This window comes from Melospiza melodia, chromosome W (assembly GCF_035770615.1).
Source record: "Melospiza melodia melodia isolate bMelMel2 chromosome W, bMelMel2.pri, whole genome shotgun sequence".
In the NCBI taxonomy this organism is placed as follows: domain Eukaryota; kingdom Metazoa; phylum Chordata; class Aves; order Passeriformes; family Passerellidae; genus Melospiza; species Melospiza melodia.
Genome location: NC_086225.1, coordinates 57,922,508 through 57,946,587, shown reverse-complemented (window position 1 = coordinate 57,946,587; position 24,080 = coordinate 57,922,508). Strand labels below are relative to the sequence as shown.

Below are 24,080 nucleotides of genomic sequence, written 5' to 3'. Positions count from 1 at the left end.
CTGAGCCCCCCTGTTGGAACTCAGGGCATGGGGAATATTTCCCTGGTTGTCCTGACAGGTCCTGATTCCCAGGAAAACACTGCTTTTAACCTTCGTCCATGGAGAGGGCTTCCAAGACTTTGGGATGAATCAGAATCTAAGAGAGTGTGAAATAGGCTCCTTCATGAAGAAGTGTTGGTAGCACAGAGTGATTGGTTAGAAAGAGCTACAATGCAGGTGCTATGTAGCAGACAAATAATTAGATATTGGTAGAAAAGTAGAAATAAAGTACATTTTAGGAGTTAATTGGATGAAACAGCTTTAAAAGACCTTGAAACTATGCATCTTGTGACCTTTTTGGCTGTCTCCTCTGTGTGTGTTAAGTCTGGTGCAGACAGAGCGCAGAACTTCTGATAAGAGAAAAATAAACAGCAACCTGAAGACTGAAAAAGTCTAGTTCATCTCTCAGTCCTGGCATAGAACATTTATTAAGGGGTCTCTCACGCAGGGGGCCCCAGAGGGGTCTCCCACACCCACCAAAACAGGAAGGACATTTGCCTGGTGGAGCAAGTCCAGAGGAGGGCCACCAAGATAATGAGAGGGATGGAGCACCTCTATTGAAGAAAGGCTGAGAGAATTGGGATTGTTCAGCCTGGAAAAGAGAAGGCTTTAAGGAGACCTTAGAGCAGCCTTCCAGTACCTACAGGGGACTTAGAAGGAGGCTGGAGAGGGACTTTTCACAAAGGCATGTAATGACAGGACAAGGGTGAATGGCTTTAAACTGAAGGAGGGTAGGTTTAAATTAGATATTAGAAAGAAATTGTTTGCTGTGAGGGTGGTGAGACACTGGAACAGTTTGCCCAGAGAGATTGTAGACTTTCCCATCCCTAGAGGTGGATGGAGGTCTGGACAACCTGGTCTAATAGGTGTCCCTGCCCATGGCAGGGGAGTTAGAACTAGATTATCTTTAAGCTCCCATTCAATTCAAATCATTCTAGGATTCCATGATTCTATGAACATTTTTCTTAGTGTAAGCTTCCTTGTATAGAAGAACTCTACTTACATATACATTTCCTGTCTTAATTAATTACACTTTATAATCCATTAACATTTGAAAGTTAATTGTAGATAAAGATCACAAGTTGCACTTATGCTATTAGGCATCTACATTATTAAGATGATTATTTTGTAGTCTCATTTGGGACTGTATGAAAATAGATTTTTGTAATAAGTTTCATTTCAGTAATGTTTTATTGATGATATTCCTGGGAAACCAAAGTCCTCACTGGGTACACAACAAAAGAATGCTTCTTTCCAGGAACCAGCTGGACTATCACCCTGTAATGGACTGCTTCAAGGGGAATGGGATACCTGCAAAATGGAGGGCTTTGAAGACACATGGAAACTGGCAAGTGAGGATAAAGCTAGCGAAATCTGATTGCACACAGCCTTGAAGCACATCAGAGTGGTTTCAAATGTAGTTTAACCTTTTATTCCTTGTCTGTTCTGATCTTTGTGGAGAGGGAAAGACATTTGCAAACACACCTTACAAGTGACACAAGTATTTCTCATCAGAAAAAAATATATTCTGAAACAAGCTTAGATCAGCACAGAACACAAGAACATACTACCAAAAATGTGGAAGTATTTTTTTTAACTCTACATGGTACATTAGGACTTCAGCTAAAATATTTGACATAGCCCACATTCTCCAGTTCTTGATGATACACGTAAAAAATCCTATAATAATATGGAGTAGACCAAGTGTCAAATCTGTAAGAGAGCAACAAAAAACAGATCTCTAGAAAACATGATGTACAAAGAAAGGCTGAGAGAACTATGCTAATTTTGACAAAAGATGATGGCAAATGGGCATAAATCTATCTCTATAACAACAGTGGACAGAACAGGAAATATAAACCATAGGAAGGGAAAAATTAAATTATATAATGGAAACACTTTCTAAGGATAAAGATGACAACATACTAGAACAGGCTTGGGGGGAGTTTATGAAGTGTCCATCCTTTTGGAGGTTCTCAGGAACAGGCAAAACAAATATCAACAGACTGTTATATGTACTACTGATTGTATCCTTAGACAGAAAATAGCTGGAAAACAGGCTTTTCAGCCAAAAAATATTTGGTGTCAGATAGCAGTCAAGAGACATTTCTGTAGTAACAGCAAAAAAAGATCAAAAAAGTAGTGCTTGATGTACAGAGCCAGGCAAACTGCTGTTCTATCTGCAAGTAACTAGAACAGCAATAGTTGCAAAAACAAGATAGTATAGAAAAGCTCCACTGGCAGCTGACAGAAGCCATTGTTAATTGTTTGCTGTAGTTCATAAAAACATGGGAGCAGTCAGTCAGTTAAAAAAAGAAAAGCTCTCCCCTGGGAAAAAAATAATTGTGTAAAGACAAAACCACATCAAGGAATCTGAAAACTCTGATTTCAGATACAAATAGAGAAAAGATGGATGAATTCACAGAATAGGGATAGAAGCAGAGATAAAGAGCATTTACATCTGAAGCAGGCAAGTTTCCTCAGATGCATACAGACCAAGACTAAAGATATAACAATTACTACCAACAAAAGCAACACCCAGAAAATGAAAATTCAATAAAAAGGTGTGTTCTTAGGGCTGCTAAAAAAGGAAGAGGAAAACTAACCTACTTTACAAAGTGTTGATCAGGCAGATTTATCCAAACGTGATTATGTTCACTGACCCCTAGACCTTACAAAATCTAGGAAGTTCTGGAAGAGGAAATAAAATGTGGGGTAGAGCAACAAGGAGAAGCAGGTTGGTTTGCTATGGTAATGAGTGCCTCCAGTGAGGAAGCAAAGCCACTCTAATGATATATGATCCAAATCCCATAGAAATAAAAATCATAAAGATTGAGTCAACATCCAGCCCTAAGGCACAAAGTTCTATACTCAGTCTTTTTATTTTTTTTATCCTGAAATGGATTTTGTCTTTCTTTTTCTTTATTATGCCCTTTTCCATCTTTCCTTCCTGAGAAATCCCTAAGTCAGCGAGCACAAAAGGTAAAGAAGGAAAAGAACAAGAGGACTCAGTTAAAAATCTCAGTCTACCTGGAAGAAAATCTGTCATCTTAGTATAAGAGCACACCTCGTATACATTTTGAAATACTATATCACTGCTTCCTTTATTGATTGGCATAAGTAGCAAAAAGAAAAACAGTATTAATATTCCAATTCTCGCTGCCCAATTTCACCTCGTGTTTGAAACATATGGCACTTTTTAGAATTCAGTCAGACAAATGGCCAGAATTAGTAACTATCCTAGAATTTTGGAGTACTTGATCTTAGATTTCATATAAAACTTAAATATCTGTGAGATTTATGAGTGATTAGTCCCACCTTCTACAGTGAATCCAGTTGTTTAAAGATTAATAATCCAACAATGACTATAAAAAGCTGGTGATTACTATGAAGTGGAATTCACTTGTTTCAATGCTGACTGCTCATTTTATGTTTTTCAATGACATGGTTCAGTCACAGTAATAAGACTACCAGATTACCAGGCAAAAGTATGCAGATTTGAAAAAAAATACAGAAGAGTTCTAAAATTTACATCCCCTTAATTATCATAAAAATATGTTAATGTCATCAAAGCACCTAAATCTTTGGAATTTCATCAGTCTCAGAGTATTTATTAGGTGCTCATCACACTGGACAAGGCAGAAGAGACAAATGTCATGGCATTTGTACATTTGGTTTATTCAGCATTTCTCCAGTCAAAACATAGCACCTGCATGAGAGCATAATGAACCCTACAAAGACTGTAGAGCATTTTTGGTGTACAAAGGACAGTTGTAATATGGACTGATTTTTCAGCTAATTTAATTTACACTATTTTTTAAAACAGACTAAAATTATATTGTCTCCACTATAAACTAAAAAGATTTTAAACCATATAAAACTGTTATTATAAAGCAAATGGATATTACACTTCTTAAACTCAGTCTATTAACACTGATTGTGAATTATACTTTTTAATATATAAGCTGATTTTGAAAACAATAAAATTATTTCTAGATTAATAAATGGTCAAAGCTCATTTTACAAAAACAGGGATAATAAAAACAAAAAACTGCACTATACCATAGCTAATCTGCATTGGGTAATCCTCTTCCTTTTTTCCTGTGGAAATTTCTATGAAATAATCCAATACATTTAAAACTGAAGCTAACAAAAAGATTTCATTTCAACATTTGACTTCTTAATTTTAAAAAAAAATCTCATTACAGATATTGCAAAAGCAAGAGTAGCAAGTGTATATCATCAAGTTCAAATATGCACTTTGCCTTTTCTTTAAATGGAAATACTTACACATCCACAAATAGTACATAACCTTTACTGTCTTCTGGAATTCTACGGGAATGTCTACAGAAAAGTCCTGGTAGAAACACGGACCTACTGGAAAATTATCAGGAAGAGGTGGCCAGTTATTTTTTCTACCTGCAAATCAGAAAGAAAAAAAAGGTGATTTATAATACAGTTTAATCTCTGTATGCCAGAAAGAGATGCATTTGGACTTGTTCAAATTGTTTTATACATAAATTTCACAAGTGTATAGATAACTTGGGCTACCAAAACCGCAAAGTTTTATTAGCAATCCTAACACAATACTAAAAATAAACTTCAGAAATAAAATACAACGAAGTACAAGACAGATCAAGGAAAGTGAGACAGAGTAAAGATCCATTCTGAATTAGGTGACGTGTCTAAGAAAGGTGAAAAGTCTGTGAGGCCAAAGCTGAAGGAAAAGCTCGCATGCCGAGACAGCAAGGAGACAGAGAAAGAAAAACAGAAAAGACCACAAGGTTGATTTGCCCCCGACTTAGACATTCCTTTGATAAAGAAGAACTGGTGCTAAATGTCACACGGAATGAATATGTATGAACTTATTGTGAAACTGTATGCATATGAATTTGGAAGGGGGATAAAAGAAGACCCGAGGTCTTCAGAGGGATGCATGCCTTGTTGGGGGACTTGCGTCCGGCGCGCGTCGTAATAAAGGCATACCGGGCTTTACAACTTTTACAAAGTTCTGAGGTTTCTTCTTTTCTCCGCAAAACATTATGGCGAGCCAGGCAGGAGTTCTCTGTCCCCGCAGGGGCAGGGGGGATAGACGGACCTCCAAGGCGCACCCTAAGATTTTTTCCTGGTGGGGCTCCGCTCGTCTCAACTTGCCACCTGCGAGGACAGACAAGGACCTGCTGGCCTGCGGAGGAAGATACGGTATGTACTGAGGGGCCCCCGGGGGAGAGAAAACAGAGCAAGGGAGTAAACCACCCAGAGACGTCTGGGTTCAGCTGATAGAGCAGCTGTATCAGAGACGGGGTTCATCGTTCTGATAGAGCAGACCGCAAGCGGTTCTGGGGGTGAGCCGGGTGAACCCGTGTATGTGTGTGTTGGGAGTTCATTGTTCTGATGGAGCAGAACCGCTGAGCCTGTGTGTTTTGTTTGTGTGTGTGTGATGTCTGGACACTCTGTTGCTGTATGGTTAATGTGCGCATTGTGTGGTCAGTGCACTGTGTTTCTAATCGTGCAAGTGTATAAGTGTATGGTGTATAAAAGAGTGTCGGTTTCTCGGCTGTTTAGGTGACCTGGAAAGGCCCGGGGTGGCCTTGGACAGCCCGTGCTTCAAAGGACAAGAAGAGGCTTCAGATCTTTTCTCGGTCTCAGTGTTTATTAATTGTTTATCTAAAAGATTTTCTCTTGGCCCGACAGAGGTCTGCACAGCAGCCAGCCATGAGCACACTGCGAGCCCCCGGGGCGGTCACCTATCTTTATACTCGAAATTACGTATACAATATTTATCATTTTTCCCCAATACCTTTTACCCTTATTAACCAGTGCACTTTTAGTAATAACCAATCCCAAAGTGCCAACATCACCACAGAAGATGGAGGCCAAGAAGAAGAAGAAGAAGGAGAACAGGACACGTCCCAATTCCTCCATCTTACTTCTTTAGACCCCCCTGTACAGAAATCTTAAACCCTGTGTTTCACACTAATTAACTTATCCCTTCACCATTCACCCCAGTGAAATCCTCCCATCCTCATACAGGTGTCGTCTCCTGTGTAGGATCAAATTCCAGCCACCAGACACTTCTGGCAACATTCCAGGACTCCTGAGCCCCCCAAGGGTGGTCTCGGTCACTCTGCACATCATCCTGAGGTGCTGAGATCCCACATCTCCCCCTTCTGTTTGCACCAAGAAGACCTCTTTTGCTATCTGATTCATGGCACGTTTTAAACATGCAAATATGCATGGGACGACAAGTATGAGGACTAGGAGAACTATTAAAACATAGAACTCTACCCTTAAAATTCCTCTCCAAATGGGAGAGATGTCAAAGAATTCTACCAGCTGATCGATCCATGATCCTGTGATCTCGCCAAGCTTTTTTATGCTGTCCTTTATATTTTTTAATACTTTCATTAATTGACCTTGAATGATCTGAGAGATTCATGCAGCACATCCCTTCAAACTCTTCACACCCATGTCCATAAGCGAGCAATAGATAATCGATCGCCGCTCTGTTTTGAAGAGTCGCCTGTCTTACACCACTGATGTCTTTTAACATGTCACTCAATGCGACAGACACAGACCGCGCATGTTTGCTCAACCAACAACCCATGCGGTCGACTTGAGTCAAGGCTACCCCTGATGCTGTTTGAGGTGAGAAGATTGCTGTAGCAATTCTCGCTGCCTTGTCCCAAGAAAATATTTCGTCATTGCAATCTGCCGCATAATGTTGTATTGATCTTTTTTCTTTGCGTTTTCTCTCCCTTAACATGTTCAAATCAGGCGATAACATTGAAATTTCCCCAATGCTGCATGGACCCCCCGTGGCATTAGCAGGAATGCCGTGCCAAATTCTGTCCCCGCAAATTAAGAACAAACCCCGTGGCAATTGCACTGGGACTTGGACCGCTCCTCTGGCCGTTTTCTCTGTATATTTACACCATGCTGATGCATTCTTATAGAATTCATGATTGGGAGTCAAGTCGATAGTTTTTGCCTTTGTGACCTTTGGAGTTTCAAACTGCATGCAGAGTTCCATTGTCATGGACCCAAAAATCTCCAATTCCTGAGGTTCTGTAGAAGCCACAGGAAGTAGACGTGTCCAAGCACACCACTCTTTCACAGGATCTTTAATGACCTGCGAAATGTTAACTGCGGAGTGCCCTGGAACTGGCCATTCGTCCACTGGCAATCCAACCATGCATGCCGAAAATGGTTTCCCTGGCCTCAAATGTGTCAGGCAAATACTATCTAAATTCGCTGCCTGAGCTAAAGTCTCCCATACATTTTGCTTTGGTTGACTAACAGGTAAATTTCCTCCATTGCTTACTGCAATGAATGAAAGAATGATGCACATAAGCATCATGAAACTCATTACTTCGCTTTTGTGTGAAATCATTGTTTTGCTTTTCATTCAAGACCCTAAAGAAAATTTCCCAAAGTCCTTAGTTTCTTTTTATTTTTCTTCTGAATCGCTCTTAGCAGTCTGAGTCTCGACTTCGGTCTGAGTACTCGTCTCTTTGTTTCTCGGATCAGCGTTCTCGTGTTCTCGCGTTCGAAATGGCTTCACGTGCCGCGCCAACACCCACTTCAGACCTCGATCTGTGGAAACACAAGCGAAACCCTTGTCCCCCCACTAGGTGGCGCTGTCACCGGCCTCCCCAGCTCGGATGACGGAATGAGCTCGACTGCTCTTCCTCTTCTGGTCAACTGCTGTGTCTTCTGCCTGGCTTTTAATTCAGCTGAAAATGGAGCTCGAACACCAGAACGTCTCCCTTGAAGGGATGAGCCTTGGACCCCGAGGGTTTCAACTAAAGGTACCAAGTCTGAAGAAGGTGTGGAGCCCCGGGACATAGAATCCCGAGCACGGCCCCTCCTCGCCCGAGACGTCACAGGGGACCTGGCCCGCCCCTGCCCGCGTTCTGCTCTCCGCGCATGCGTGCTCTCCGAGCCGCTCCCTGTCTCTCCCGAGCTGACGTCACTCTCTCCCCCTTGTTCCACCTCCGAAGTCTCCTCCCCTCAGTCTGTCCCTGACTCTGTCTCCTCCTCCTCTGACGCTGTGTCCACTCCTCCCACTGGTGTGCGCAGCCCGCCTCCCGCCGGCCCCCGGGTCCGCTCTGTGATTCGGGCCGACCTCCGCACCGGGTCTGACGTCACAACCGCGCGCCTCCTGTGTCTCTCTACGGTGGCCCTTTGGGGCTGCGCAGCTTCCCCCAATTCGCCGCCTGTGTTTAACGCTCCTGCGCTGGTTTGTGACTCCCCTCCCCGGGTTTTTGCGAGTTTTGCCCTCCGCGCGCGTCTCTGCTACCCTGCCGGCCGGGGCGGCCACCATGCCTGGCGCTGCGCTGACAAAAGCCGCACCGGAACTCGTGTCTCCCGTTATCTCTTCACTCGCGCCCCCTGCCTGCACCGCCGCAGCCTGGCCGCCCTGCTCTGCCGCCGCGCTGCCGCGAGTAAGCGCCCCCCCGATCCCTTCTCTCCCCCCTGCATCCCCCCTTCCGATCCTGACTCCCCTGTACTCTCCGGGGTTTCAGGACGCTTTAGGAGTTTCCTGGGGTTTCTGGGTTTTGGGACCGGAGGTTTTAATATTATTTCCTGCTCTCTTTCCTCGAGAGCCCTTTCCCCCTGGCTTCTTGAGGCCAGAACTAATTTTTTCTCAGAGCTTTGCTCCCCCCCTCCTTCTGAGGGTGCCGCAACTTTTCGTTGCTTTTCCAGTCTTTTCGACTGCACCGAAATGCCTTCTAGCATTGTTCTTGCTGGCAAGAGCAGCTTTAACGCTGTCTCATCTTTTTTCGTTGCTAAGAGATATAAATGTCTATTAATTTCTTGCCAAAACCCCACTTCGAATAGCAGGCATGTTTCTGCAAGTGGATAATTGAGCCTCGCCCACAACAATAACTGTTTTAATTCCTTCTTTGGGATCCCTTCCATGTATGATTCAGCCACGCCTTGTAAGGTGGACAAAATTTCCCGCTGTTCCTGGGAGAGTGTGCCCCCCATGTTCTTATTTTTGACCTTCTCACCGAATCTGTCGTCAGAGTAGTCCGAAGGCTCCCGGTCTCCGTCCAGCAGGTCACGAGAGAAGGATCCAGAGGCGCCTTTCTGGTTCCGGTCCGGGCTGCTCTGCTACGAACTTTCTTCGGCAGAAGCTGAGAGATGTAATTCTCAGTGACTGCTGTTTTTTGCAGACTCTCCTGGCCGTTTTTTTTTTTTTTCTTCTTCTTTCTTCAGGCTTCTCTCCTCAGGAGTTATCAGTGCTCTCCTGGGAACTTGTCCCAGATCGGAGCTGCCCTCTTGGCTCTTCAGCTCTTCAGGGCTGATCCCCCCCTGAAAGGTTGGTGGGGGGGTAGCCCACGCAGCGAACGCCACTTGTCGGTTTCTCGGCTGTTTAGGTGACCTGGAAAGGCCCGGGGTGGCCTTGGACAGCCCATGCTTCAAAGGACAAGAAGAGGCTTCAGATCTTTTCTCGGTCTCAGTGTTTATTAATTGTTTATCTAAAAGATTTTCTCTTGGCCCGACAGAGGTCTGCACAGCAGCCAGCCATGAGCACACTGCGAGCCCCCGGGGCGGTCACCTATCTTTATACTCGAAATTACGTATACAATATTTATCATTTTTCCCCAATACCTTTTACCCTTATTAACCAGTGCACTTTTAGTAATAACCAATCCCAAAGTGCCAACATCACCACAGAAGATGGAGGCCAAGAAGAAGAAGAAGAAGGAGAACAGGACACGTCCCAATTCCTCCATCTTACTTCTTTAGACCCCCCTGTACAGAAATCTTAAACCCTGTGTTTCACACTAATTAACTTATCCCTTCACCATTCACCCCAGTGAAATCCTCCCATCCTCGTAGAGGTGTCGTCTTCTGTGTAGGATCAAATTCCAGCCACCAGACACTTCTGGCAACATTCCAGGACTCCTGAGCCCCCCAAGGGTGGTCTCGGTCACTCTGCACATCAGTCCTGAGGTGCTGAGATCCCACAAAAGAGAATAAATCTACAGTGCCCTACAGTGCGGGGGGAGGTGAGAACTACCTGTGTTTGAAGCAGCCGAGTGAAGCCTGAGGCGCCGGCTGCAGCAGGCTGTGAGAGCAGCGAGAGAAGTGCCCCGCGGAGAAGCGAGTGGAAGAATGTCAGTGATAGTATTTATCGTGTTTAAATGTAGTGATTTGTGTAGATTTGGTACATTTTAACCGTGAGTATGAGCTCAGAGAGTTCCTTTGCCTTAAATGTTTAGATTTGATCTCTAAGCTGTATGCTGTTATTCTGATTGTGTCCAAGAAAAATCGATGTGAGTAAATGCCGAATTATGGTATGCTGTGTTGTGTTGAGAAAAGTGAGCACTTTGAGAAATATGCCCTTTCCCAGTGATTTTGTGTGGTGATTTTCTTCCGCTGCATTGTGGTAATTTGATTCTCAGATTGTATAGTAGTGTTTCTGAAGATTTCAAGATTTTGTTGCAACAAGAGTATCATTTTACATAAGAGAACTATAGTACAGTGATTTATGCTTAACTACGATAAAGCGAGTTAAAGGAATTCCAAGAATTCTCCCCCTCACAGCAATTCAAGCCTTAGCTCTAGTAAATTTGAGATAAAGGGGGGCAGTGGGTGCGAGTGTTTGTGTCTGTGGGCATATCAGAGTTTCGGCTGTGACTAGCAACAGCCTTTTTACAAAGCAGTAAAAGAAGTGTAAGTAGACACAGGGCTTAATTAGATTGTGCAAGAAGAGAACTAGAAAAGACTGATATTTTGTTTGATCAGAATATAGTGTCTATGTCACGTTTTTGATTAGCATGCTGTACGAGGTGACAGTGGCTGTCCCCTGAGCACAGGGACAGCTCTGGCTGCCCCGTCTCCCCAGAGAACACGAGAATGGCCTGTGAGCAAAAGCTGGATGTGCAGTTATTATTGCAGTGCGGTGTTTATGAGAAACACTAGTATTGCTGTTTTGCTGTCAGGGCACATGCCCCGAGTGTAAATTAGAAGTTTCTAGTCAAGCAAATTCAGAACCTAAAGTCTTAGAGCTTGTGTGTGAGAACCACATCTGATACCTGCCACCTAGAGCTGTGTGTATAAGAAGAAAGTTGAGAAACTACTGTGAAGGTCTGTAAAAATATTTGAGTAGAAGCGAGATAGGGCAAAGAGAAATAAATAATGAGAACTGACCAGAGCAAAGAAGTTCCTAAATTAGCCCCTTTTAGAAAGAGCTCACTGAGAGAAAGCTGCCAGTAAGAGCAGCTCAGAAAATAAAAAGATTTATAATACTTCATTGCTGTTAGTACTGTTTTAAAATAAGAAGATAAATGAGATAGAGTTTTTGTATGCTAAAATGTGTTTTTGTTTTAAGAAATCACCCAGAATGGCAAAGAGACTGTAAGATCAGACCGCCCTCTGGTCTTGGCCCTTGAAACAAGAAAACAAGGCAAAGAGAAAGCAAATCAAACATGTTGTTCAGCATGCAGCATAAGATAGCAACGTATGAAATCAGGCAAAGATTATCATGCTGAAATGCAAAGCAATCACAGTTCACAAAATGAGTACAGATGATTTACTAAAAGCTCCTCCCAAGGTAAAGGAAGAAAAGTAAAGATGACCACCCCAAAAGAGAAGAATTTTTGTCAACACAAGAGTCATATATTCAGTTTTAATAAAGCTTTAGTACCTGTAGAGAATGTTTATGTTGTAGTGTAGGGAATGAACAACTGGCCAATCTGAGAAAGCATACTTGTGCAAACCTTTAAAGTAACATGTGTACTATGTGTACCTAAAAGCTTTTGTACAATTCGCTCAATTTACTAAACATTCTCAAATGAGAAAAGTTACTCTAGAGGCAAATGATATAAAGATGTTAGGCTTAACATTAACAGACACTGAAATTAAGAAAGACATTAGTAAAGAGATATTAGAATAAGTAAATAAATGTTTTCAAGAGTATGGGCCTCTGCTGTACCAAAGAGACTGAAAGATGCTCCGCCATGAGCATCAAGCTTAAAGAAAGAACACAACCAGTAAGAACTGAGTAGTACCCTCAAAAAGAAGATAAAGAAAGAATCAGCCCAATAATTGATAGTACTAGATTAAAGGCTGTAAATAAGATAACACAGAATTTATACCCTGTAGTAGCAAATCCATATACCTTACTAACTTGTTTAACACCTGAGCTAACCTAGTTCACTGTTTTAAGCCTAAGAGATGCCTTCTTTTGCCTCCCTAACCACGAAGCCAGCCAGAAAATTTTTGCATTCAAACTCAAGCTCACATACTCCATGTGCCTGAAGGCTTCAAGATTCCCCACTCCGATTGAAGAACAGCTTGCAAAGACCCAGAGTCCTGGGAAGCTCCACAAGAGGAAAGGAGGCTGTTGCAGTACGTAGACGATCTTCTAGTAGCCACTCAGACGAGAGAAGCAAGAAAAGCCTAGACAGTAAGCCTTTCGAATTTCCTAAAACTCCAAAGACGCAGAGTCTCAAAGAAAAAGGCACAAGTAGTGAAACAGAAAGTAATCTACCTGAGGTAAGAAGTGAGTGCTGAGCAGCAGACTTTAAAGCAGAGAAGCCGTATGCCAAACCCTGAAACCCCAGACAACGAAAGAACTCCGAACCTTCTTAGGCATGGCAGAGTAGTGCCAACTGTGAGTTTATAATTATAGACTGCTCGTCAGACCCCTCTATGCTCTTATTGCCAATAGAAACTGAGATCTCCAGTAGACAAAAGACACCACACGAGCCTTTCGCCAGCTAGAGAGAGTGCCCTCATGTCAGCTCCAGCTTTGAAACTTCCAGATGTAAGTAAACCATTCTTTCTATTTTTCCCACGCAAGGAATTGCCCAGGGAATACTGGCTCAGGACTTGGACCCTTACTGAAGGGCAGTTGCTTACTTCTCTAAGCAACTAGATGCAACAGCCAAAGGATAGCCAAGTTGCCTCAGAGCTGTAGCAGCAGTCGTGCTGAATATTCAAGAAGCATGCAAGTTTACCCTGAGACAAAAATGACTGTGCTAGTGTCCCACACAGTGTCCGCAGCACTAGAAGTAAAGGGTGGCCACTAGCTCTCACCACAGAAGTTTCTGAAATGCCAAGCCATCATGGTAGAGCAAGACGATGAAGAGATAGTAGTGACTAATATTCTCAACCCAGCTTCTTTTCTCAGTAGAATCAAAGAGAAGCAGTACACCATAGTTGCCTAGAGACCACTGAAGCTACCTACTCCAGCCGCCCAGACTTAAGAGACACTCCTCCAGACGATGCAGAGACCTAGTTCACTGACAAGAAAGCGACATTGCAAAGTTCACAGTGACTACCTGCAGAGAAGTAATAGTCTCGACCCTTACCAACAAGTACCTCTGTGCAGAAGGCTGAGGTAATTGCCCTGACCCGTGCCCTAGAAAAGGCAAAAGAGAAGAGAATAACCATCTACACAGACTCAAAGTATGCATTTAGAGTCATACATGCACATAGAGCCATCTGGAAGGAGAGGGGACTGCTAATCTCACAGAGAAAAAAGAGACAATCCAGCTGTTAGAAGCAGTTCAGCTACCTGAAAAAGCATATTAAGGCACACCAGAGAGTGAGCTTAAAAATAGAGAGAAGAAATGAGCTGGCAGATAGAGAGGCAAAGAAAGCAGCAACGAGTAAAGTACAGATTTTCCTCAAAAGTAAGCCATAATACAATAATACTAATCAAAAGAGACGTACAACTACAAAGAGTGAGCTACCATTGAAAGAGAGGTAGTAATCCCTTCCCATTTTCGTAGTCACTAGTAAAAGAAGAGCACTAGAAAACACAGTAGAGCCTAACTACTTAAAAGCCTTTTATAGAGTGTAGCTCCTTTCTCAAATTGACCAAAGCTGCGAGTGATACAGAGTGCATTGAAATGAAGTGTTGACTTTGAAGCAGTAATTTCCACAGGCTTTCTAGAACACACATCTAATTGAAACAATCGTTGTATCATTGTCAAGAATTTATATGCCACTATCACTCAATTAAGCCGACAATGTGATCCTTGCCTCCAGACTAACCCCAAAATACCCCCCAGCCAAAACTCAGTCAGACTGAGAGAGGCCATAGGCCTGTACAGCAGTGGCAAATTAACTTTTCAGAACTCCCAAGGAAAGGGGGGTATCAGTATTTACTGGTATTAATAGATACATTTTCAGAGTAGCCAGAAACATTCCCCACCAGAACTGTCAAAACTCAAGAAGTGACCAGATTATTTTTACAAAAAATAATTCCACGCTTCAGAGTTCCAGCCACGATATCCTCAGATAAAGAATCACATTTCATTTCCAAAATAGTGCAACAGATTAGTAGCCATCTAAGCATAGATTAAGAACACTTCACACCCCATACCACCCCCAATCAAGCGGCCAAGTAGAGAGAATGAATAAGACTGAAGCAAGAAGTTAATCTACCCTAGCCCAAGCTCTTCCACTAGCACTATTGCAAATTCAAACTAAACCTTGAGCTAAAAGAATGCTGAGTCCTTTTAGAATGCCTTATAAATGACCATATAGAATACAAAGAGAATGTCCAGAATGTCCACCTACATAGTGGCATTAAGCAAACAGCTCAGAGTAATTGAGAAACATGTGGCTAGAACTCAGAGCAGAGAGTTAGATAGCCTGAAGATGATGTATATGTTAAGTCTCTTACAGAGAAGACTTCAGAACCACAGTGAGAGAGACCACTGCAAGTACTTCTCACCACCTTCACTGCAATCAAAATCAAAGAGCAAGACACCTGAGTTCATCACTCTCGAGTGAAGAAGGCCCAAAAACCCCTTAAAGAGTGACGCCAAGAGACAATGAACTGAGATTAAAACTTACTCAAGCAAAATGAGTACATTACGGTCAAGAGTAGCTCATATTTTAGTTTGTAGAATTGTTTTGTGTGTAATCATAACTGAAGTTTCAGAACTTGAGAGTACCTCTATTCAAAGTAATGCTAAATAGCCTTAGTCCCTGGCATTTAATCAGTATACTGGATCCATAAGAAAACCTTCTGAGATAAAAGATTTAAACATATCTACTGTAGTAATCCACGAGAATCAAGTATATGAAGAGCAAGAATGGCAAGAACAAGAACTGTGAACTCTTGAAAGAATCAGAAGAGAAGAAATCAGAGTGCCAAGTCATCAATAGAGTAGCTTATGAGAGACCAGATGTAATTAGTGTCTGAACCTCCCCTAGTGTATATGAACACCAAGAAGTCTGTGATAACCTAAGTGAATCAGACTGTTAGTGTAATTTCACCTTGATACAGCCTGTAGAAGTGACCTGCCTTTGAGCTCGAATTACTATCAGACTTTCATTTGAATTCAAAGTAGACACTACACTTTTTACCACAGCAAAGCCTTATACACCCCATACTAGTTCAGACTCTACCCAAACTCCAAACTTGAACCTAACATAGTATTATTCAATCCAGAATAGTCTCTCAAATGTGTAGAGTTGATAATGCAAATTAACATCTCAGAAATCCAACCAGCCTGCTCCTCCTTCCTAAAAACTTCCTTTGAGAGCTAGACAACATAGTTACAAAACAAGCATATCTCAAGAGCAGAACAAGAAAAGAAAGAACCAACTCTCCTAGTGCCTAAAACCAAGAACACCAAGAAATCAATTTCCTTAAGTCATTTCCCAAGCTAGTTAACTGAACACTCAGGCAATAGCTAGTAAAAAGTGCTGAACTGCAAGTAGTAAATTAACCCAAGCAAAGAAAGTGATTTTCTTTATTTATAGCTATCCCTTTTCCTACTGAGATCTAAATCAGTGATTGTCCCAGTTTGAAGCAGTTAGATTCTGCTTAAAAGAAGTAGAGAGAGAGAGAGACCCTCCCCTCAGAGCTCAGCAGCAGGCTGTATCACTTTTGTGCTGAGTGTTTCAGGTAGCAGAAACCTGATCCCAGCTTCTTCTGAAACACTGCAATGAATTTAAGCTCTTCTCTCAGACTTCCCCTTCATTCTTAGACCTGAAGCTAGAAGCAAAGTGAGTGAAGTTTTGTAGACCAAAAGAAACATTCCTGCTTGCCACACATCTGAGAAATCAAGTGCTTTAGAAGAAAAAAAGATTCCCTGAAGTCTCTACATTTCAGAACAAACATCTGCCTCAAATATGACCTAAACCTCTATCAGATACACTTGTAAAGTGTGTCTAAATTTGCAGTGTGAGCCCAGCACATCCCTCTAGCAGAGATAGTCATAGACAAAAAGCAGTTCCTGTTCCCCATAACAAACATTTAACTAGCATATTAAAGACAAGATTAAGAGTTTTAAATAGAATTGATTCAAAAATACTAGTGAATAAACTGGCCACTGCAGCAAGTAGCCTAATAAAATTGAAGCAGCCTTTATAGTAATCTCTATTAGCATTAAAAACTAGCCAGTGACAAATTTCAAAAGTACTGCCAAAGTAAAGAAGTATGAAAAGGCCGAGAACCAAAACCACAAGTTGATAGTAGAAGCACTTAGTATAGTTCAAGATAATGTGTCTTTAGCTTTCAGTTGTATACAAGCACAGTTATAAATACAAGCAACAACAGCTCTGATCATATAAAAAAGGAGTGAAAGTAATTTTCCAGCTGAAATTCAAGAAATTGTGTGGGATAATGCAATTGATATTAAAAAGAAGTTTCAATCCTGGCAAACTAGTGAATTTCACCTATAATCCTGTTTCTAATGTAGCAGCTGCCTTTGTGCTTACCATACATAATGCCACTGTTTATGTTATCCATCCCATCGTTGCTCTAAGATTAAACCATGAAAAAACAATACTCTATCCTTCAGAACATAGAGTGTAAGCACGAAAGCTGAATAAAAAGTAGCAGACAGTAAACTTAGAATCCTGCATTACTAGAGAACAGATAAGATTCATTTGTGAAAGCAATACTATTAATGCTCAAAATGTGTGTTTGAACACTGAACAGAGTATTTGTCACTTTGAAATTCATCCAGTCACTGACCAGAGAACTGTGCTCGTATATACTAGAAAAAAGCGTATGCTTAAGAACTGCTTGTGCTACTGTACAAATTAATAGCAATGATGTTATTCTGTCTAGTAGAAACCATTCTAATCTCTGTATTTTTAATTTTGTTAAGATTATTAAGTGTAGTTTTTCATATTTAGTACCAGTAACATCCCACCAGCTAATTTAAGCCAATTACACACTGTATCACAAACTACCACCTACCCCTAGTGAGATAAACCTTACATTAGTAAAACAATTAATTAAACACCAAGACCTATTAGAAAGCTTGAAAAGAATCCAAAGAAGCAGAAAAAAACCCCTTAATTACTGTCCAACATGATACAAAAGAAATAACCAGTCCTACAAAAAATAAAACAAAATATACATCATCACTAGTAAGATGCGATCTTAAAGTAGTCACCAACTGCAAATAAAATCTTTAATAAGTTGTGCCACCCCATTGTAGTTTTACTAATATTAGTTAAGATAAGCTTAAGATTATCTATTATATTGTTAATTTAGAACTAGAAAATGCTACAACGAGTAGCTGTACTAACATCTTTATCAAACGTACACAGAGAAGCACTAAAAGACACTGTTGTGAAAGTTTTCATTAAGTAAAAGAATTTACTTATTTCCTAGAAAAAAGAAGAATGAGACAGAGTAAAGATCCATTCTTAATTAAGTAAAGTGTCTAAAAAAAGTGAAAAGTTTGTGAAGCCAACACTGAAAAAAAGCTTGCATGCCGAAACAGCAGACAGAGAAAGAAAAACATAAAAGACCACAAAGTCAATTTGCCCCCGACTTAGACATTCCTTTGATAAAGAAGAACTAGTGCTAAATGTCACACAAAATGAATATGTATGAACTTATTGTGAAACTGTATGCATATGCATTTAGAAGAGAGATAAAAGAAGACCCGAAGTCTTCAGAAAGACACATGCCTTGTTGAGAGACTTGTGTCCCGCGCACGTCGTAATGAAAGCATACCGAGCTTTACAACTTTTACAAAGTTGTGAAGTTTCTTCTTTTCTCTGCAAAACAAAAGTACAATATTTTATCTATGTAAAAGACTAATCAGGCATCTGACAGTTCCTATAAAGTCATGAGAAAAGAGAATTCTTCACAAAACAATTTCTCAGGTTCCTTGAGTTTTAAATGTGCATTTCTCTAAGTCCCACCATACTCTCATACTTTGTAGAACACAAAAACTGAAAAACATTCTTCATTCTGATATTTGTAATACCTGGATATCTCTAACACTTTGAACCAGTTTCTAATACACTTTACAGTCAAAGCTTTACCTAAAAGCCCATAAGCCTGAAGAAAAGCAGCTATTTAAATGGTGTAAACTACTTCGTTTTGTTACAAGAAGATTCCCTACAGTATCAATATATTTTGATATAGTTGTGTGACAGAGTGAGGATACCACAAAGGTCAACACAGTATCAGACACTTGGATTTCCTGTATGCTAATCTGCTCACAGATAAGAGTATACATTCTGCAGAACACAAGTAAATGCAAGCATAGACTCAGAGATTCAACTGAGATAACTACAAAAAACCTTTACCATAGCATTTCAAATTCTATATGCAAGAGATACATTAATTACCATATTAAAAAAGTGGAGCTGAATTAGGGACTAACCTAAAGAAAACTTTATTTGAAATTCTGACAAGGTTTTGCTTGCAATTGCTATCTTCAACCATGCCTTTACTAACAGTTTATCTGTATTGGGTGGGGCTGAGCTGGAGTTCATTTTCCCATAGCAGTCCTCCCAGTGCTGTGCTTTGCATTGGGAACTGGAAATGTGTTGAGAACACACTTGTGTTTTGGCTACTACTGGCACAGCATCAGCGCTGTCTCTCCAATATTCTTCCCCCCAGTCAGTAGGCTGGGCGATGGGCAAGATCCTGGGCAGGGAAACAACCAGGCCAGCTGATCCAAAATAACCAAAGGGATATTCCATACCATATGACATCAGCTCAGATATAAAACCTAAGGAAAGGGAGAAGAAGATGGGGTATTTGTTGTTTGCAGTGTTTGCCTTCTGGATCAACTGCTATGCATGCTGAAGTCCTGCTTCCTGGGAAGTGGCTGAACATTGTTCACTGATGGGAAGTAGAGAATTAACCTCTTTTTTTTTCACTTTGCTTGTGCACATGTAAACTTGTGCTTTTGCTTTAGTAAAAATACTTATTTCAACGTACAAGTTGTTTTCCATCTTATTTTCTCTCCTCTATCCAGTTGGGAAGGGGAGTGGTAGAGCAGCTTGGTGGGCACCTGGCAGCCAGCCAAGGTCAACCCACCACATAAGAACAGAAAACTTGCAAAAATTACACACTTGCATTATTTCTTTTGCCATTCAGAAAAGATGAAGCTGGTAGTTCTGTCCAAACAGGTACAAGGCACTAATTATCTGTTAAATTTTCTGCCACTTCCACTGACAATTTGTGGTGGCTCTATATGGCTTGTTTTTTGGTGAGGAGGGAGGAAGCCAGCCACAGAAGCGATTTTCTTTGAGAAGCTGCTGTGGACTTCCTCCATGTCTGACAGAACTAGTCGCTGGCTGGCTCTGAGTGAAATGGAGGTTCTTGGAGTTCTCTTGAGTTAGCAATATGAATTAAGCATTTAAATTTTAGGTTGTAGAATTATGTGTTGAATTTTATCCTTTTACTTAAGAAACCTCTGCCATAGTACAAAGGGCATAGAAAAATGAAACATTTCTGAAGCTTCTTGCATAAAGAACAAAACCGGGTGAAGACCAAGGAATGCAAGAAACCCAGATAAAGAGGCTCCTCTGTCTCCAAGCTCATCAAGACCGACAGACGTACTCAGATAAGCACCAAGGGACCACAACGCACGCACAATGGGAGAAAAGTTCGAAAGTTCAATCATGAGGAAGACCACAATCTTCGGCCTCAGAGACCGCCAAAGACCCCCATGTGACCACCACAGCAAGCAAGCATGCCCACAATGGTGTGGATCTTATTACCATGCGAGGAAAGGACAGGCAGGGCCAGGGGTTGAATATGTATGAAAAGGTTGTGTAATGTAATGCATATGGAACATCTTAATGAATAAAGATGTGGGTCAGACCAGGACTCGGGGCACAAGCTTTCATGAGAGCTATCTCGCTTGTACCGGGCGCTGACATACATACCTACTTCATAACTACATCAGGTTGTGGAGTCTATTTATTCCGCATATTGCTTCATGAGAATAGGCATGCTGCTAACCCAATTAGAGAAGCTGGTAACACCTCTATGATAACATATTTAAGAAAGACAAAACCACAGGAAGCTCTCTTTATCCCTCGCCTCCAAGGAGTGGTGAGGGGGCCAGCCGGGCCCCTTCCCTGTGGAGCCAGCTGGTCTCTTTCTTGGCGGCACCGCTAGGCCATGCCGCCAGGGACCATCCTGGCACCGTGAACAGCCATGCGGCCCAAACCAGCACCAGGAGCGACCACATGGCTGGGGCCATGTGGCCGGGAATGCGTTGCCAAGATCGGGACAGCCAGGGCAGCACCACGCAGCCGCGGCTACCTCGGCATGGCTCACAATGAACTTTGTTTGCTTTTATTTTTTCAGTGCCCCACATGAGGAAAAGTGTGGAGTGGAGCCAGCAGCCTGCACAGCTAGTACGATGCTGGTGAGGACCACGTGATGAGCAATGAGAGACATGACAAGCAATTCCCCAATGCAGAGCCTGGACAGAATCAACTTTTCAGTGATGCAGAACTCTATAAAAACTTTTCAATTGATAGAACTTGAGACCAGACAAAGACCAATTCTCTCCCAAATCAGAGAAAAGAAAAAAATGAAGACATATGAGAAAAACAACATGGTGACACTAAGATCAGTGCAATAGAGGGAGGGGGAGAAGGAAGTGCTCCGAGCATCAGAGCTGAGATTTTTCTGCAAGCCATAGTGAGGACTATAATACAACAGTTTCCCTGTAATTCATGAAGTGCATGGAGGGATGCAGAATTCACCTGCAGCCCACGAGAAAAAGGTTTTCATGCTGGAGCGTGTGGATGCTGAGAAGCTGTGATCTGGAGAGAGGCTTGTACAGAGAGAGAACCCTTGCTTCCAGAGACAGAAGACGAAGACCCTTGCTTTTATACTAGAATAGCTCATCCTTAAAAACAAAACCCCATTAACTAAATGGCCCATGGAAAAAAAGCAGTTGTGGGAAGACTGCTTTGTCCGTGGGAGGGATTTCACATTGCAGCAGATTTGGACGGGACTGATACTTGTGCAAATTAGAACCACAGTAGAAAAGTTCACAGAGAACTGTCTCCCATGGGAAGTACCCCATGGCATATCAGAAGAGACTCTTCTCTTCAAGTGAATTGAAGAAAGATTTTTAGAAGTGACAAAAGGACTAAAAAGACCACGTTTTTGTCTCCCTGCGCTGTCGATGGGAAAGAAAGTAGGACTGGGGGTGGGCGAAGATGTTCTAAAGGTTTATTTTAGTTCTCATTATCCTCTTTATAATTCTGTTAATAAATTTTTCTTCATATCTTTTCAAGTTTTGAGCCTATTTTGCCCTTAAAGTGTTTGCTCCTAATTGTTATCTCACCCCATGAGCTTTTTTTTAAATTGTTCTTTCCCCCTCTTTTGCTTAACTATAGCAGAGGAGAATAAGTGAATGATTTTTTGTGAATGCACTGGCATTTGGCCAGCATCACCCCCCCGACACCATTTTTATTAAGCCTTTTAGAGCAGGGTATTTACAGAGGGAGCATACAGAAGGTAACCAAGCAATATTCCCATCCATATTAAAATCTTCTTGGGGATTTCTTAGATGAAACATATCTGATAATAATTCAGATCTTCATTCTGCAGTATATGGTTACTTCTTTCAGGACTGACAGTTTCAAGACAGTCACATAAAAATCAGACATCTTATAATGGTTCAATTTCTTAATGAAGAATGCTATCTGATGTGTCTTCACATCCCTGTGGCACAAGTTTCAAAATTTTCAACTAAGATAGAAAGATAGATTGATGAGTTGGTTTAAGATCAAAAACCAAGTGGCCTTTTTCTAAATACACGTTGGATACTCATATTCCAAGACTGTATCTTGATAAGCAAAAACCTAGCTGAGTTTTTTCATTCCACACAAGTTACCATCTCAAGGCCTATTAACATAACATTATTGGCACGCCTACACTATGAATGCAGTTACCCACAAACTAGCTTCATGCAACCCCAGGAAGGGATTTTCAGGCATGCCAAAATGAACTAGCTGAAAAAGGAAGCAGCACACATTAATAAGATGTTACAATCTGTTTAATGGCAGAGGAGCAGAGAGAGCTCTCTGTGAACTGCAGAAAGAGCTTCAGGTTTGAATATTCCCTGAAATGAGATAAAAACTCAAACAAAGTTAAATGTTGATACAAAAAAAAAAAGATATTTTCACTTTATTAACTGTAAAAGAGGCAAAGAGAAAAAAAGGGAAAAAGTAGAGAAAAGTTGGGAAAAGCTAAGATTATTTTAAAAGCATAGGATAGTTTACCACAACACTGCTACTTTTCTGCTGAGGTGGGAGGGGGGCAAGCACTTTTTGCCTTTTTTTCCCCTGCCACTTGAAGTAGTTTATCTGCATTTGGAGTTGACAGCTTAGCTGGAATGCCTTCTGAAATGCAAATGCAATGCATGGTCCCTACAGCTCATGTGTGGCTCCGATCCACTTGTGCAGGATGGGGGGGGGGGGGGGCGGGAGGAGGAAAGGATGTTCCCCAGGCTGGCAGTGTCTCAGCTCTGGGAGGCTTCAGGTTGTTTTCACAGCTGTAAAAAGGCTTTAGCAGGCAGCAGGGTGAGGAGGCAAAGGGCAGAGTTTTTGTTCCTCTCTGTGGTATTTTCAGGGTCCCCTGTGGCAGGAAGGAAATGATGAATCTGACTCCATGTTCTTAGAAGGCTAATTTATTATTATATTATATTATATTATATTATATTATATTATATTATATTATATTATATTATATTATATTATGCTATACTAAACTATACTAAAGAATAGAGAAAGGATACTTACAGAAGGCTTAAGAAGATACTAATAAAAAACTTGTGACTCACCAGACCCTCGACACAGCTGGACCATGATTGGTCATTAAGTCAAAACAATTCATATGAAACCAATCAAACAATGACCAGTTGGTAAACAATGTCCAAACCACATTCCAAAGCAGCAAAACACAGAAGAAGATCAGATAATTATTGTTTTCATTTTTCTCTGGGGTTTCTCAGCTTCCCAGGAAGGGATTTTTCAGAAAATATAATGGCGATACCTCTCTCTCTCGCCTCCTGATTTAGCCCAGTTTTTGCCCTTCTTTTTCTGGACCTCAAGGCAGCTCACAGTCCATCCCACACATAGTCTTCAGGTGTTAAAAGAGATTATGATAAGTAGACAAAATGACTAAGCAATTTTTGAGGCATTTTTCTTATTATCAGGTCCTTACATAAACTCAAGTGCAATACTGTGTAGAAACTGAAAAGAGAAAACTGAGGACATCATAGAATGGTTTGGGTTGGAAGAGACCTTCAAGATCATTTAGCTCCAGCCCCCTGAAATGAGCAGTGATGCCTTCCACTAGACCAGGTTGCTCAAAGCCCCTTCCAATCTGGCCTTGAATGTCTCCAGGGATGGGGTATTGTATTGGGTCTGACTGAGATAAAGTTCACAGCCCTCACAGTGCTGTGCTTTGCATTAGTAGCTGACAGGTGTTAACAGACCAGTGTTTTGGCTACTGCTGGGTAGGGCTGTCCCTCTGACATTCCTTCCCCCATCAAAGGGATGAGTGGGCAAAATCCTGGGAGGGGACACAACCATATAACGTCAGCTCAGATATATAAAGCTAAGGGAGGAGGAAGGAGGGGTATTCGTGAGTTTTCAATGTTTGCCTTCCTGGAGGAACAATCACAAGTGCTGAAGCCCTGCTTCCCAGGAAGTGTCCGATCATCGCTGCTGATGGGAAGTAGAGATGGACTTTTCCCTTCGCTTATGTGCACACAGACTCACTTCTTTCTTTCTTTCATGGTAATAAAACTCCCTTATCTCACCCACTG

General features: G+C 41.6%; 1 protein-coding gene across 2 annotated transcripts in view; it reads right to left on the bottom strand.

Annotated features, from left to right (window-relative positions):
• Positions 1-24,080, bottom strand: part of LOC134431440 (secretory carrier-associated membrane protein 1-like) — a 115,601-nt gene that overhangs the window by 17,597 nt on the left and 73,924 nt on the right. For both annotated transcript variants that reach the window (XM_063179447.1, XM_063179448.1), the window contains one exon: positions 4,330-4,458. In XM_063179447.1, the coding sequence (XP_063035517.1) occupies positions 4,330-4,458 (129 nt within the window). The remainder of the gene's footprint in view (positions 1-4,329; positions 4,459-24,080) is intronic.